This window comes from Chiloscyllium punctatum, chromosome 12, assembly GCF_047496795.1.
Source record: "Chiloscyllium punctatum isolate Juve2018m chromosome 12, sChiPun1.3, whole genome shotgun sequence".
Lineage (NCBI taxonomy): Eukaryota > Metazoa > Chordata > Chondrichthyes > Orectolobiformes > Hemiscylliidae > Chiloscyllium > Chiloscyllium punctatum.
This window is the reverse complement of record NC_092750.1, coordinates 27846746-27863210: the sequence shown is the minus strand read 5'-3', so window position 1 is coordinate 27863210 and position 16465 is coordinate 27846746. Positions and strand designations below refer to the sequence as shown.

Here is a 16465-nt window from a genome sequence, read left to right as displayed (position 1 = left end):
ACTAATAATTCCACCACATAAGTTGGGCAGGGATGGCAAAAAACACCAGTATGCCTTGGCTGTTAGGCTGAGCCATTATCTTGCCAAGTCCCGCATTAAAGTTTTAACTCTTGGTATCACAATGCAGTTTAAATTTGGTGATTTCTGCAGTTCAGTTTATGTGTTCAATTTGAATTGACATTATCAATAGTTTCACTGGATGCTTTTCTGCATGATTAGATTAGATTAGATTAGATTCCCTACAGTGTGGAAACTGGCCGTTCAGCCAACAGGTCCACACCAACTCTCCGAAGAGTAATCCATCCAGGCCCATTTCCCCCTGACTAATGCACCTAACACTATGGGCAATTTAGACTGGCCAATTCACCTGACCTGCACATCTTTGGACTGTGGGAGGAAACTGGAGCACCCGGAGGAAACTCACACAGACATGGGGAGAATGTGCAAACTCCACACAGATAGTTGCCAAAGGCTGGAATCGAGCCTGGGTCCCTGGCGCTGTGACGCAGCAGTGCTAACCACTGAGACACTATGCTGTGCATAGTTGAAAAAAAAATCAGGTTTTCATCAAAACAAAACAAGGATTAAACAGAGGACAGAAAGTCAACATCCTGAAACTGCATATGATTAGATTAGATTAGGTTCCCTACAGTATGGAAACAGGCTCTTCGGCCCAACCAGTCCACACCAACCCTCCAAAGAGTAACCCACCCAGACACATTCCCCTGACTAATCCACCTAATACTACGGGCAATTTAGAATGGCCAGTTCACCTAAACTGCACATCTTTGGACTGTGGGAGGAAACCGGAGCACCCGGAGGAAACCTATGCAGACACAGGGAGAGTAAGCAAAATCCACACAGACAGTTGCCCAAAGCCAGAATTGCACCCACATCCCTGATGCTGTGAGGTAGCAGTGCCACCCTAGATATAACTGACCATTTTGGATTCCGATCTGTTGTTGAAATTGGCACATTTATTTTGACTTTTATTAAAACTAAATTTTGTTAAAAACAGAAGGTTTGTTTTCAAATAATTTTTAAACAGTTGAACTATCCTGGCATTTAAAAGAGTCAGCACTGTGAATAATGGAATACTCAATAATAGAATCACAAACAAAAAAATTCACCTTTACAATTTTATTAACTTCAATTGTTCATCTAGTTTTACACATTTATTTGGCTCCTATTAATCTACTTTATTAATATTTTAGAATATGCTACAACTCTTCTTGGTCAGTGCGTTCACGGGAAGAAATCCAACGGCTTACAATTAGCTCCTAAAATACAAAAAGAAATTGGGTCTGAAATAATACAATGGCATAAACAAAATTAAGGCGAACATTATGGCTGTATTGGTTTTATTGTCCACTGATAATAACACAAAAGAAAATCCACTGCACCTGAACTTTAATTTTCTTCATACACTCAGGTGATGCCATTTCCTCATCGGTCATATTTGATGGTTTAATTAAATAGCATAACAGAAGCTCCTAGAACAAAAAAGCAGCTGCTTTAATGCAAAGATTAAAATAATCAAAAACTGTTGCATTAGAATATATAAAATGCTGGATATATAAAATGACTAAGCTTGACGAGTAATTTAATGTGGCATAATGACCAAGTATCAGCCAATACATCTGCTCACCTTTCTCCTTCAGCGATGTCTCGACCCATATGTATTTATAATAATTCCCACAATTCTTTCAGATATTTAGCACACAACTTTTGTTTGGAGATTAAAATTAAAAATAGACATTTGCTACTTATTTTGATCTCCAAGGAAATTACCAGCAAATGTCTTTCATATCTTGGAATATTAAGACATTCGAGCCAATCACTGTGAAACAGTTAATGTTGAATCAAATATATGCAAAATCATAGAACAGTTAATAAAAATGGTTTACAGTATAATTTTTTTTAAAAATGTTGCAGCTGAGAAGAATACAGTGGTCAGTTGTTCTGCAATATTATTTGGTATTTTCCAAATAGTTGGGGGCATATTTTTAAAGCGAGAGAAGCAAGATTTTTAAAAAAAAAAGAGACGAGGGATAATTTTTTTAAAAAAACAGCGTGGTTCGTACGTGGAATGAACTTCTAGAGGAAGTGGTGGATGCAGGGTATGGTCATAATATTTAAAAGGCATTTGGGTAAATATGTGAATAAGAAAGGTTTGGAGGGATACGGGTCAAGTGCAGACAGGTAGGATTAGTTTAGTTTGAGAATGGCATGGACTAGTTGGACGGAAGGGTTTGTTTCCATGCTGTATGACTTTCTGTCTCTATTTCTCAGAGTATTTTCAAATTTAAAAGCATCACAAAATCATAGGAGTTGGGAGGTCATGTTGCAGCTGTACAGGACATTAGTTAGGACACTTTTGGAATATTGCGTGTAATTCTAGTCTTCCTCCTATAGGAACGATGTTGTGAAACTTGAGATTCACAAAACATTTAAGGATGTTGCCAGGGTTGGAGTATTTAAACAAGAGGGAGAGGCTGAACAGGCTGGGACTGTTTTCCCTGGAGCATCAGCTGAAGGGTGACCTTATAGAGGTTTATAATATCATGAGGGGCATGGATAGGGTAAATAGACAAAGTCTTTTCCCTGGGGTGGGGGAATCCAGAACTAGAGGGCATAGGTTTAGGGTGAGAAGTGAAATATATAAAATTGACGTAAGGGGCAACTTTTTCACGTGGAGGGTGTGAGTGTATGGAATGAGCAACCAGTGGAAATGGTGCAGACTGGTACAATTACAACACTTAAAAGGTATCTGGATGGGTACATGAATAGGAAGGGTTTGGAGGGATATGGGCCGGGTGCTGGCAAATGGGACTAAATTAACTTAGGATATGTGGTTAGCATGGATGAGTTGGACCAAAGGGTCTGTTTCCATACTGTACATCTCTATGACTTTATAAATTGGAAAAATATGTTCAGAGGTTACGAATGATCAATTAAAAATTTAGCAGATAAATTTAAATTTGGCAGCGATAATTATTAGAATCTGAGCAGTTCTAATGGGAAGAACAAGTGAGATAGCGGAAAGACGTCATAAGATTCTAGATACATCAACAAAATAAACAAAACATGAAGCAGATAAATTAAGTGAAGAACTTTGATGGGGTTAAGAAGGAATCATAGAATCCCCATGATGCTATTTGGCTCACTGAGTCTGCAGTGACCTTTTGAAGAGCAGCCCATACCCACACTTCCCCACCTTATCCCTATAATCCCACATTGACTATCACTAACCCACCTAAGCTATGCATCCCTGGACACAATGGATAATTTAGCATGGCTAATCCACTTAACTTGCATGTCTTTTGACTGTGGGAGGAAACCAGGGCACGTGGAGGAGATCCATGCAGACATGGGGAGAATGTGTAGAGTTTGCACAGTCACCAGGGGCTAGAATTGAACCCAGGTGCTGTGTGGTAGCAATACTAACCATAGACACCACAAAGGAATCATACATTCCACATGTGGACGTTGAAATGTGTTGAAGAAAATGTGATGCAGTTTTCCTTAAAAGTACCCATGCAGATAAATCTGAAGGTAATGAAATGGCATTTAGGGTTAAACAAATAAGAGAGTACAAGATTAATGGGACTTCGATCTATTTATATCATTAGGCTGTAGAAAAAATGTTATGTAAATTTAAGGGATGAGAAAAGGGCATTACACCCACAGAGTGTACAGCATAGATCCATCAGAATGACATCAGCAATGACAGTCAGATATGAGGATATGTGAGATATGGGACTATTTTCACTTCCACATATATGGCAACCGACATGATTTCAGGTTAATAAAAATGATTGACAATTAATGAAGTACTTTTGAAAACAGAATATGGGTGAACAAAAACAAAATCCCAGTGCCACTCTTGGACAGCAAGTAAACACTAATTTTAAATTGTTATGAAGAGAAGTCATTAGAAATTTCTTGACACACAGCTAGTAGAGCATGAGATGACTTTTGCTACAAGCAGTAGTTGACAGGGTGGGGGGGGGGGGGATGGAAGAGGTGTCCCACTATATCTTTTAAAAGGAACAGAAGATACATATTTAAACCCAACAATTTAAGAGTTTTGGATTGTCCTAGCGAAGATCCACACTGGTTAAAATGACCTCTTTCAATGCCAAATTTCTTTCATTTTATAGTGATTTTGCTCATTTGTTACAAATGCAATTTACTATCATGGAGTTGCCAAATATTTCAACAACCAAAGTAGATGCCTACTCTGAAAATTTACAATCCACAAGAAGTGACAGTTGAAACCTTGGGAGAAAATCAGGAACTTTTAATATCATCACAGAATCGCAGAATGAAGAGGACGGGGTTTAGGGTGGCACAGTGGTTAGTACTCCTGCCTCACAGCACTAGTGATCTAGATTCGATTCCAGCCTCGGGCGACTGTCTGGAGTTTGCACATTCTCCCCATGTCTGCGTGGGTTTCCTCCAGGTGCTTTGGTTTCCTCCCATAGTTTAAAGATTTGCAGGTTGGGTGGACTGGCCGTGCTAAATTGTCCATAATTTCCAGGGATGTGCAGGCCTGGTGGATTAACCTTGGGAAATGAAAGGCCACAGGGATCATGTGGGGGCAGTGGATCTGGATGGATGCTCTTTGGTGGATTCGATGGGCTGAAAGACCCACTTCCACATTGTAGAGATTCTATGGATGTTGACATAAATTAAATTTCAGGCCATGTACCTTATGAGAACCTTTACCTTAGAAACGTTAGCAGTGGTTCGGCTTAAACCACCAAGAGATCTCCACGTAAAAGGCCTACGTTGTGAACCCTGACAACTGTTGTCAAGCATTTCAATTACCACTGAATAACTGCAGGCAAAGAGAAAAATATCATCGGAATGATTGGACAATATGTATAAACATCTTGTATAAACATCTTGTTCTGCTCTAAGTACTTATTTCAAAAACACTGTTCATACCTTGCATGATAAAATGGAGGTCCTTTTCGATATAGTACTAAAAGAACAAAGAAAATTCAAGATCACTTTGAAATCTAGTACAGGAAAGCACTATATTCTAATTTTGTTTAGTTGGATCAGCCTAGGGTCCCAGGTTCAATTCCATTCTTGGGTGACTGTCTGTGTGGAGTTTGCACATTCTCCCCGTGTCTGCGTGGGTTTCCTCCAGATGCTCCGGTTTCCTCCCACAGTCCAAAGATGTGCAGATTAGGTGAATTGGCTGTGCTAAATTGCCCATAAGTGTTAGCTGCATTAGGCAGAGGGAAATGGGTCTGGGTGGGTTACTCTTCGGAGTGTTGGTGTCGACTTGTTGGGCCAAAGGGCCTGTTTCCATGCTGTAGGGAATCTAATCTAATATTATGCGACAAGTACATTGCCCTCTTCTAGCACTATATGAATTTCTCTATAAAATACACAGAACCTACCTGACATGGGCAAGTGCTGAGCTATGTCAGTGAATTATGATCAAGGAAAAATGGTCCTTGTTAATTTCGTATTTTTTTAAAACATAATTGAAGCAACATGTTACTTTTTTCCTAAATTGTGTTCTGTATGGATAACTTTCCAGAGACAATATGTTCACAATAAGAGACAATTGTATGAATGCATAAAAAAAGGGCTAAAATGCCAACTAAATAAACATACAAGAACTAACCATTCAAAAGTAATCCTAATTTCATAGAAAATTAAAATAACCTGTTACATTGTTAATAAATACAAAAACTGCTAAAGAAACACAGCTGATCTGCCAGTATCTGTGAAGAATAGAAACAGAATTAACATTTTGAGTCCAATGATTCTTCTTCAGAACTAAAAGGAACTGGGAAATGGTGTTTTCACTCTGCTGACAGAGGGAGGAGGAGTGAATGGAACTGCTGGTGAGGATGCCCAGTGCAAAAGACAAGAAAGTGCTAATGGTGGTAAAAGAGATTTGAATGAAAAATAGGTGCAAATGACAGGCTGTAGACAATACCAAAGCACATGATGACAAGTTTACAGATACTGACACCAGCTATCTAAATGACTACATTTTGTTCTGAGTAAGGCAACAAGATCAATGGAATGAAACAGGAACAAAAGAACATATTCAGTATCAAAAAGAGAGAAAGATGTGCAACAGCATGAAACTAATTTATGTCAATGTATACTCAGGGCCATATTTACGATCACAATGCAGTTATGTGCCAAGTAGCAATGCATCAGCCTATCAATCCATCAGTCATGGAGCTGAGAGCAATACACAATTGCAAGGTTTGTGAAGGTTTGTAGCTCAGGTTGAGGTTTAGGGTGTAGGTTTGCTCGCGGAGCTGTAGGTTTGATATCCAGACGTTTCATTACCTCGCTAGGTAACATCATCAGTGGCGACCTCCAAGTGAAGCGAAGCTGTTGTCTCCTGCTTTCTATTTATGTTTGTCCTGGATGGGGTTCTTGGGGTTTGTTATTCCTGATGAAGGGCTTTTGCCCAAAATGTCGATTTCGCTGCTCCTTGGATGCTGCCTGAACTGCTGTGCTCTTCCAGCACCACTAATCAAGAATTTGGTTTCCAGCATCTGCAGTCATTGTTTTTACCTCTATCAAACCTACAGCTCAGCGAGCAAACCTACACCCTAAGCAATACACAATGGAACACAGAACATAGAAAAATACAGCGCAGTACAGGCCCTTCGACCCTCGATGGTTGTGCCGACCGAAGCCTACCTAACCTACACTAGCCCAATAACCTCCATATGCTTATCCAATGCCCGCTTGAATGACCATAAAGAGGGAGAGTCCATCATTGATACTGGCAGGGCATTCCATGAACTCACGACTCGCTGAATAAAGAATCTACCCCTAACATCTGTCCTATACCAACCTCCCCTTAATTTAAAGCTGTGTCCCCTAGTAACAGCTGACTCCATACGCGGAAAAAGGTTCTCACTGTCAACCCTATCTAAACCCCTAATCATCTTGTACACCTCTATCAAGTCACCCCTAAACCTTCTTTTCTCCAATGAGAACAGCCCCAAGTGCCTCAGCCTTTCCTCATACGATCTTCCTACCATGCCAGGCAACATCCTGGTAAACCTCCTCTGCACCCGTTCCAGTGCCTCCACATCCTTCCTATAGTATGGCGACCAAAACTGTACACAATACTCCAGATAAGGCCGCACCAGAGTCTTATACAACTGCAACATGACCTCAGGACTCTGGAACTCAATTCCTCTACCAATAAAGCCCAGTACGCCATATGCCTTCTTCACAGCACTATTTACCTGGGTGGCAACTTTCAGAGATCTGTGTACATGGACACCAAGATCCCTCTGCTCATCCACACTACCAAGTAGCCTACCATTAGCCCAGTAATCCATCTTCTTGTTACTCCTACAAAAGTGAATGACTTCACACTTGGCTACATTGAACTCCATTTGCCACCTTTCTGCCCAGCTCTGCAACTTATCTATATCCCGCTGTAACCTGCCACATCCTTCTTCGCTGTCCACCACTCCACCGACTTTCGTATCATCCGCAAACTTGCTTACCCAGCCTTCAAGCCCCTCCTCCAGGTCATTTATAAAAATGACAAACAGCAATGGTCCCAAAACAGATCCTTGTGGAACACCGCTAGTAAGTGCGCTCCAAGATGAACCTTTACCATCAACTACTACCCTCTGTCTCCTTCCAGCCAGCCAATTCCTAATCCAAACCTCTAATGCACCCTCAATGCCACACCTCCGTAATTTTTGTAGTAGCCTACCATGGGGTACCTTATCAAACGCCTTGCTAAAATCCATATACATCTACTGCTTTACCCTAGTCCACTTCCTTGGTCACCTTCTCAAAGAACTCAATAAGGTATGTGAGGCACGACCTGCGCTTCACAAAACCATGCTGACTATCCTTGATCACATTATTCCTATCCAGATGTTCATAAATCCTATCCCTTACAATTCTCTCTAAGACTTTGCCCACAACAGAAGTGAGACTCACTGGCCTATAGTTACTAGGGCTGTCCCTACTCCCCTTCTTGGACAAGGGGACTACATTCGCTATCCTCCAGTCTTCTGGCACTATTCCTGTAGACAACGACGACATAAATATCAAGGCCAATGGCTCTGCTATCTCCTCCCTAGCTTCCCAGAGGATCCTAGGATAAATGCCATCAGGCCCAGGGGACTTATCTATTTTCACCCTTTCCAGTATTCCCCGGACCTCTTCCCTACATACCTCAAAGCCATCCATTCTATTCAATTGTGACTCAATATTCACATCAGCAACAATGTCCTGTTCCCGAGTGATTACTGATGAAAAGTATTGATTTAGTGTCTCTCCAATCTCCTCAGCCTCCACGCACAACTTCCCACTGCTATCCTTAACTGGACCGATACCTACCCTAGTCATCCTTTTATTCCTGTCATACCTATAGAAATCCTTAGGATTTTCCCTAATCCTACCAACCAAGGAATTTTCATGTCCCCTTCTCGCTGCTCTTAGCTCTCTCTTTAGGTCCTTCCTGGCTACCTTATAACTCTCAGTCGCCCCAACTGAACCTTCACGTCTCATCTTTACATAGGCCGCCCTCTTCCCTTTTACAAGGGATTCCAATTTCTTATTAAACCATGGCTCCCTCACAAGACCCTTTCCTCCCTGACTGACTGGTACATACTTATCAAGGACAACCAATAGCTGCTCCTTGAACAAGCTCCACATATCATTTGTGTCCTTTCCTTGAAGCCAATCCACACATCCCAAGTCATGCCTCACCGCATCATAATTTCCCTGCCTCCAGCTATAACTCCTGCCCTGCAGTGCACACTTATCCCTCTCCATCACTAGAGTACACTCCAGTATTTTGAACCTGAAGTGTGACCATTTCTGATTTATGGGAACCAAGGGACGGATCACTAACTGATCCGAAAATGGCAGTGGCTTGTTCACCTGAAACTATTATCTCTACTGAAAAAAGGACTAGGAGAGCAGAGATCGTTAATGCCTCAAGCATGACAGCCAACAAATGGAGCTGGATAATAAGTGAGAGAAAATGTCTCAGGCTTAGCATCAATAATTTAACAGAAACCTTTTGCAATAAATCTCACTGTTGTGCATAATGTGCCAGGTAATCAAATGACTCTTTTAATGAATGGTGCAAATAAAATGTAACCCGATTCTTCAGTTAGTATTCAGTTTAGCCGTAATTATCATGCCTCACAACCTTTCTGATACAAAGGAATATTGGATTACAATAATAATGACAGTCATTTTGCTAGATACAAACAATGTGCTGTCAAAAGAATGGTGTAGGGCAGGTTTGGGCCTTTCAGGTCCCTTCAGTAGGTTCTCGATTTCAATCATGTCAATTGGTTGGTTCAATTCCAAATGCAGCAAATTAGGAAACAATACAGAGCAGAGGGTGTGGGCATAGACTACTTAATCCATCTCAAATGCTGCTAAAAAATTAAGACTTGCATAAAAATACAATAGAAACAATACAATAGAGGCTGGATCCAGGTGGCTGGGAGCAGTTTACATATATTTGCAGTTGCTAGGTTACTGGCTGATCAGTAGCACAGAGAAAATGAAAGATTTGCAATTATGTACCACCTGAAGTCCACCAGGGCATCAGTACCAATATCAATCAGTTTGATTGACTGCCGAAGCAACTCAGCAGCTAGATTGGGCACAGCAAGCTCCCAATGATTAGTAATGTGATATTAATAGATAATCAGGTTAGTGAACAAATATACTCCAGAACACGAGGAAGAATAAAAGTCGAGAATGTGGTGCTGGAAAAACACAGCAGGTCAGGCAGCATCCGAGGAGCAGGAGAACCGACATTTCAGGCTGTAGGGCTCCGGCCTGAAATGTCGATTCATCTGCTCCGCGGATGCTGCCTGACCTGCTGAGCTTTTCCAACAACACACTCTTGACTCTGATCTCCAGCATCTGCAGACCTCACTTTCTCCCACCAGGAAGAATAACTCTACCCTTTGAAATAGTCCTACAGAATACTATATCACCACTTGAGAAAGTAGCTGGATCCTCAGTTTAATAGCAGAGAGACAGCACCTCTAACAGAGCACTTGTCTGCACCAGGATTTGAACTCTCAACCTTCTGATACAGAGCTCCATTAAGCCTCAGAAAATACTGACCTAAACAAAGTAAAAATTAAGAAAACTTGTCATTAAAGAGTCACATATAAAAAAAGTTGATGATTCAGGATATAAGAAAAGTAGTCAATTAATAAGTCTCCTATTATTCATTATTTAAATATGGCTATCATGAGATTCCAACTTCCATTATTGGTTATTTTATTGAAAATACGGTTAACTTACCATAACAGCAATAAAAAAGGTTGAGACGGTTCACAGCAAAATAGGATATGATTAGAAAATATAAACCACTGAAAATCTTAGAAATATGAAATAAAAACAGAAAACACAGCATTCCCCCAAAATTGTCAGAATTTGTGACAGATTCTGCTGCTTCAGTTGTGGTAGAAAGTTTATTTGTTAACACAGAATTGTTGCTGAAGAAGGCAGCAAGATTTCATCAGTATTCAAACGTGTTCCAGATGTTAAAAGGTAATGACAAATATTGTTGTGATTCCATTACAGTCCACCACAGGAGATAAGGAGTTGATAAAGTGTGGCCCTGGAAAAGGCAAAGCAGGTCAGGCAGCATCTGAGGAGCAAAAGAATCAAGGTCTTGGGCATAACCCTCTATCAGGACTGGTGAGGGGGCAGGGGCTGAGATTTAAATACGGGGAAGATGGATGGGTCTAGCAGAAAGGTAGTTGGGATGGCGACAGGTGGGCGAAGATGATGGTAATGGGTTGGTGGGGAGTGTGGAGTGGACAGGTGGGAAGGAAGATGGACAGGTAGGTCAGGTCAAGACTGGGTGGTGCTGAGTCAGATGGTTGGATCTGGGACGGGGTGGGGCGATTTAAAAACTGGTGAATTCAAGGTTGAGGCCATGTGGTTGTAGGTTCCTGAGGCAGAAGATGAGGTGTTCTTCCTCGTTTGAGGGTGGCCTTGTTTATGTGCTGGAAGAGGTCCAGAGTGCAGATGTCTTCAGGGGAAATGGGAAGGGGAGTTTAGATAGAAGGTGGGGTTGGTTGGTGCTTACGGACCAGACATGTTCCCTGAACCATTCCTCGAGTTTGTGCTCGGTCTCTCCAATGTAGAGAACACCACACCAAGAGCAACTGATGCAACAAATGAGGTTCGAGAATATGCACGTAAATCTCTGCTGGATTTGCAATGATTCTTTGGGGCCCTGAACGGAGGTGACGATGAGTTGTGGGTGCAGGTTTTGCACCTCTTACAGCAACAGAAGATACCTGGTGTGGAAAGAAGGTTGTTGTGGAATATGGACCTAATGAGGGAACAATCCCTCCAGAATGCAGGTTTCGGGGGGTTCTGACTGTAGGTGGCGAAAATGGAAGAGGATGATTCGCTGGATTTGGAGATTAGTGGGGTGGAATGTGAGGACCAGAGGGATTCTATCCTTGTTGTGGATGGGGATGGGTGGGGTTCGAGTGCGGAAGTGCGGGAATTGGAGGAGATGCGATTGAGGGCATTGTTGATAACAGGGGTGGGGAACCTATGGTCTTTGAAGCAGGAGGATTTCTGGGATGTTCTGGAATGGAATTGTTCATCCTGGGAACAGATACGGTGGAGGAAGTTGGTGGCATCTTGAACGAACGTGGGAGTTCCTGGACCAAGGGGGATAGGATGGAGGATCACGTTTTTACAGGAGGTGGAGTGGGAGGTGGTGTAGTCAAGGAAGCGGTGGGGATTGGTGGGTTTCAAGCAGACGTCAGTGCTAAGTCGGTTGCCGGAGTCAGAGGTGTCCAGGAAGGGGAGGGTGAACTTGAGGTCAGGGTTGAAGGTGTCAGTGTTAATGAATGAACTGTTCAAGCACTAGGCAGCACCGATGCGATCATCGATGTAGCAGAGGAAAAGTGGGGATGAGGCCAGTGTAGTTGTGGAAGAGGGACTGTTCCATGTACCCTGTGAAGAGGCAGGCATAGCTGGGACCATGCGGGCCTGCATAGCCACCCCTCTAGTTCGTAGGAAGTGGGAGGATTGAAAGGAGAAGTTGCTTAGGGTGAGGACCAGTTCTGCCAATCAAATGAGTGTGTTGGTGGAGGGGGAATGGGTGAAGGCTTTTAAGCCCTCCTCATAGAGGATACAGGTGTAGAGGGACTGGGTGAAATGAGGTGTTGGGGGCTGGGGAATTGGAATTCATTAGGAGGTAGAGGGCGTAGGTGGTGTCTTGAATGAATGTGGCGAGTTCCTGAACCAAGGAGGACAGGACGGAGTTGAGATAAGCCGAGGTGAGTTCAGTAGGGCAGGAGAAGATGGAGACAATCAATCAATCAGTCAGTCAGTCAACCAGGGCAGTCAGGTTTGTGGATTTTGGGTAAGAGATAGAACTCGGCGGTGCAGGGTTGGGGAATTGTGAGGTTGGAGGCTGTGGATGGGAGATCACCTGAGGTGATGCGATAATGGATGGCCTTGGAGATGATGGTTTGGTGATGGAAAGTGGGGTCGTGGTCGAGGGGGCGGTAGGTGGTGGTGTGGGCAAGTTGGTGTCTGGCCTCAGTGATGTAGAGGTCATTTCGCCAGACAACCACCATGTCTCCCTTGTCAGCTGGTTTATGGTGAGGTTGGGGTTGGAGTGGAGGGAATGGAGGCCTGTGCGTTGCGAGGGCGGACGTTGGAGTGCATGAGAGGGGTTGTGAGATGGAGGTAGTCGATGCTGCAATGGCAGCTGAAGATGACGAGGTCGAGGAAGGGTAAAAGGCCAGCACGAGGTTATCCAAGATGGAGTATGATCGAAAAAATAGACACAGATGTTGAGGCGATGGAAAAAAAAGGAGTTCAAAATCAATGTGTACGGAATTTGCTGACATGGGGGCATAATGGAATGAAGGCGAGTCCTTTACTGAGGACCGACTGTTTGTCCTCTCTGATGGGGAGGTCTGGAGGGGGATGGTAAACATCCAGAAGGGCTTGGGGCTGGGACGGAGTGTGGAGCTGGAGTTGAGTGTGGCAGGATGGAGACTGTCTCTGGAGTGGTAGTGTGCATGGGAGCGATCATGTGATCAGTGACGTTGTCGGGCATCTCATGACCAGCAGTGTCTGTGGAGGCAGAGTAAATCCAACCCTGAGCTTCTTTTGAGTCAGATGATGCATAGGTGACAAAATACAAAACTCCAATGACCAAATGCAATACACGAGCCATTGATTAACAACGTATATAAGATAGTTTCTTTGCTTTACTTTTCTCCTCATCACTCGTGGGCTTGATCTTTCAACCTTTTGGCTCAGATGCAAGAATTCTAACAGCTGAATCACAGTGAGGGCCAAGTGTAATTTTATCTTAATCCCCAAGTCTTACTAAATACAGCTGGCATATACAAAATAAACCAATCAAGAATATGCATGAGTTTGAACTTACTTAAAAAGGAATTTTGGATTGAGAGTTTGCAACATTGTCAAATTTACAGATGCAAATTATGAGATTTTGTACAAAAGTGCAATAGGGAAAGGAACTGCACACATTAAAATATGCCAAATTTAACATCTTTGATTGAAAGCTGCACTAAATCATAGCCCTACAGTATCCCAGCCGTTTCTTGTGTGCAAGACTTGATAATGAGTGTTGGTGGGCAGTGATCATGAATCACCGAATTGTTACAGCGTAGAAGGAGGTCACGTGGCCATTTGTGTCCCTCACTGGTTCTGTCAATGAGCACTTCATACCATTCCCCCCCGTCCCACCCTCAAACAAATAACAGCTAAACTCCATTTCAAAAGCGTGTCCTCCACACTCTCAGACAGTGTATTCCAGATGCTAAGCACTTGCATGTGAAAAAGCTCTTTTCCTTTTATCACTTTTGCTTCTTTTGACAATCTATGTTCTCCTGCACTTGGTCTTTCCTTGATTGGGAACAGTTTCTCCCCACCCACTCTGTTCAAAGTCTTGAGGAGTCTGACTATCTCCATCAGATTTCATCTTACTTTTCTCATCTTCCCCTTCAGCTTTAATGACTGAAATTCCTCACCAGTGGAAACCTGTTTTTACACCCATTCCAATGCCTTCATATCCTTTCTGAAATGTTAAAAACAAAATGGCATACAAAACTGAACTATAATAAAAATTTGTAATCTCCTTGCTCTTGTACTCTGGGCTGTATTAGTAAAGCCAAAAAAACAGTCTGCTTTGTTAATCACACTCTCAACCTGGCATTTTTAATCTTTTATGGATTTAAACACTCCATGATTCCTCTGCTCATCCATCCCCTTTAGAGCTGTACCCTTTATTTTATATTGTGTCTCCATGGTCGTCCTACCAAAGTGAATCACTTCGCATTCTCCGCAATGAATGTCATCTGTCACCCGCTCATTACTCAACCAATCCTCTTGACTCAGGCTTTTAGAGACTTTACACTATCTTCTGTACTGTTTACAGTGTTTCCAAGTTTTGTATCATTAGCCACAGTTCTAAAGTTTGCCAACACAATAGCTGAGACATTTATATACATCAGGAAAAGCCAAGGTTTGAACACTGACCCCTGGTGGCAGGGAGCCACACTGCAAACCTTCCTCCAGCACAAATAACTTGCATTAACGATTACTCTATTCACAGTCACTCAGCTAATTCTGTACCTAAGATGCTGAGGCCATTTATTCCATGAGCTTTAATTCTCTTTGTTACTTTCAGTTAAAGTACGGTCTAGCCTTATCCAATTCCTTATCAAACGCCAGAATTATATTTTCAGTAGGAGTTACTTGATAGTAATCTTTTACACTCCCTAACTGAAAATCATTTACTGTTGCCCTGTTGAGATTACCATCATAGTACAAGCCAGAATTAAACTGGGACATTTTGGGCCAATTCAGTCAACTCAATTTATTAAATCCTCTGATCTATCATGGTGCTTTGGTTTTTTTATTGTCTGAGCATTTTTCTGATGGCAAAGTGAGGCAGTGTAAAAATAAACCGAGGCACTACTTACAAAGGTCTGTTCCATACTTCAGTCCAGTTTTTGGCACCCAGCCTTTACTTCGGAAGTAGTGATAACCCATGTAGTTAGTTTTAAACCCAGGCTGAATCAGACTAAATACTTCCCATAATTTGAGTATAGTCAGAGGTTCCTGAAATTAAATTAAAAAAATATCATTATCATATACCAGACATACCAAATATAACCTCTGCATTTTTAGTAGATGATATACTTTCAAAAATTCTGGTGTTTCAATCAATGCACCCATTATTTTCATCTTCAAAAATCAACTAGTAATTTTCGGAGAACAAAACATGCTTTCATCCAGGAAAGAGTTTGAACGTGGAGAATGGACAAGTTGCAAGTGAAATGGGAGATGGCACGGGGCAGGGTGACACTAGGCACATGGACACACAAGATGCCCACTGAGCCATAAGTTGGCCACTTGACATACAAGATGACCGCAGGACCACAATATGGAGAGAGACAGCATGACAAATGCAGACACTGCCTGGGGCCACCACAATGCACTCACAACCAGGTGCATGGGGGAAGAGACTACACATGAGTAACATATACTGCCCACAGAAGTGGGTCCAGCCAACACCTTTGATAGAAATGCTAAAAGTCTGATATGGACTCAATACAGAGTGATAATAACTAGGGCTGCAATAATCGTCCTTCCCAGGAAGAGCGATTAGCGCCCATTACCATAGCAATGGATGTTCGTGCAGACACCGAAACTGACAATGTCTGCACTGAAACTGACAACGATCGCTCTGAAATTAACAAAGGTGATGCTGGAACTGACGATGACTGCACCAAAACTATTAACAATTCTGCAATGGTTACAATAAACAAACCATATTACTGAGACAATAACCTGAATACTGACTTATTATATCACAAAATGTATAAAAATATCTTGACATGTGGTCCAGGTTGAGAGAAGAATCGCAGCTAACCACTGTGCTGTGGTGTCTATCTCTCCCAGAGCTCTGGTATTTCCTTGTACAATAAACTCATTGAACCCCAACTCTGACTCCGAGGCTGGTGATTTTCCCCACAACACACACTTGTAGAAGAGAAAAGGTCCTCATCTTAATGCTGATCTGTGAAGACCAATTGCATTTTTCCTTTAACTACTTCACTGGAGATCAGCTCATTCAACATTGACTGCAATTTGAATCTGCGATTTTTTGTTCTGCATGGTTTAACTGATCAGTTGATAGATACTGTCAATGGTTCAGCAATCCTATGTCAATTTTATCATTTTTTATGAAGTGGAAAACAAAAAAAAAACTCACCTCATTATGATAAATGGTTAAACATCCTAAGGCATAGACAAGGAAAAAGGCCTGAAACAGCACAGAGTTGGGTATTAATTTACATAGATGCGCTACGAGTAAAGGTTTTGCATGGCTAACTTTAGCAATCTGTCAGGAACAGGAATATTGCAAATGTAACTTAATTAAATA

The 16465-nt window shown here is 42.1% G+C and overlaps 1 protein-coding gene across 4 annotated transcripts in view; it reads right to left on the bottom strand.

Annotated features, from left to right (window-relative positions):
- Positions 1-957: 957 nt before the first annotated feature.
- tsen2 (TSEN2 tRNA splicing endonuclease subunit) overlaps positions 958-16465 on the bottom strand; it is a 30962-nt gene continuing 15454 nt past the window's right edge. For 2 of the 4 annotated variants that reach the window (XM_072582185.1, XM_072582186.1), the window contains exons 7-12: positions 16295-16345; positions 15000-15138; positions 4954-4990; positions 4732-4843; positions 1404-1493; positions 958-1280 (exon numbers count right to left, since the gene is read on the bottom strand). In XM_072582185.1, coding sequence (XP_072438286.1) covers positions 1221-1280; positions 1404-1493; positions 4732-4843; positions 4954-4990; positions 15000-15138; positions 16295-16345 — 489 coding nt within the window. In that variant the 3' untranslated portion in view covers positions 958-1220. Of the gene's footprint in view, positions 1281-1403; positions 1494-4714; positions 4844-4953; positions 4991-9886; positions 10123-14999; positions 15139-16294; positions 16346-16465 lie in introns of those variants that run through there. The other 2 variants (XR_011962022.1, XM_072582187.1) reach the window with 2 other exon arrangements.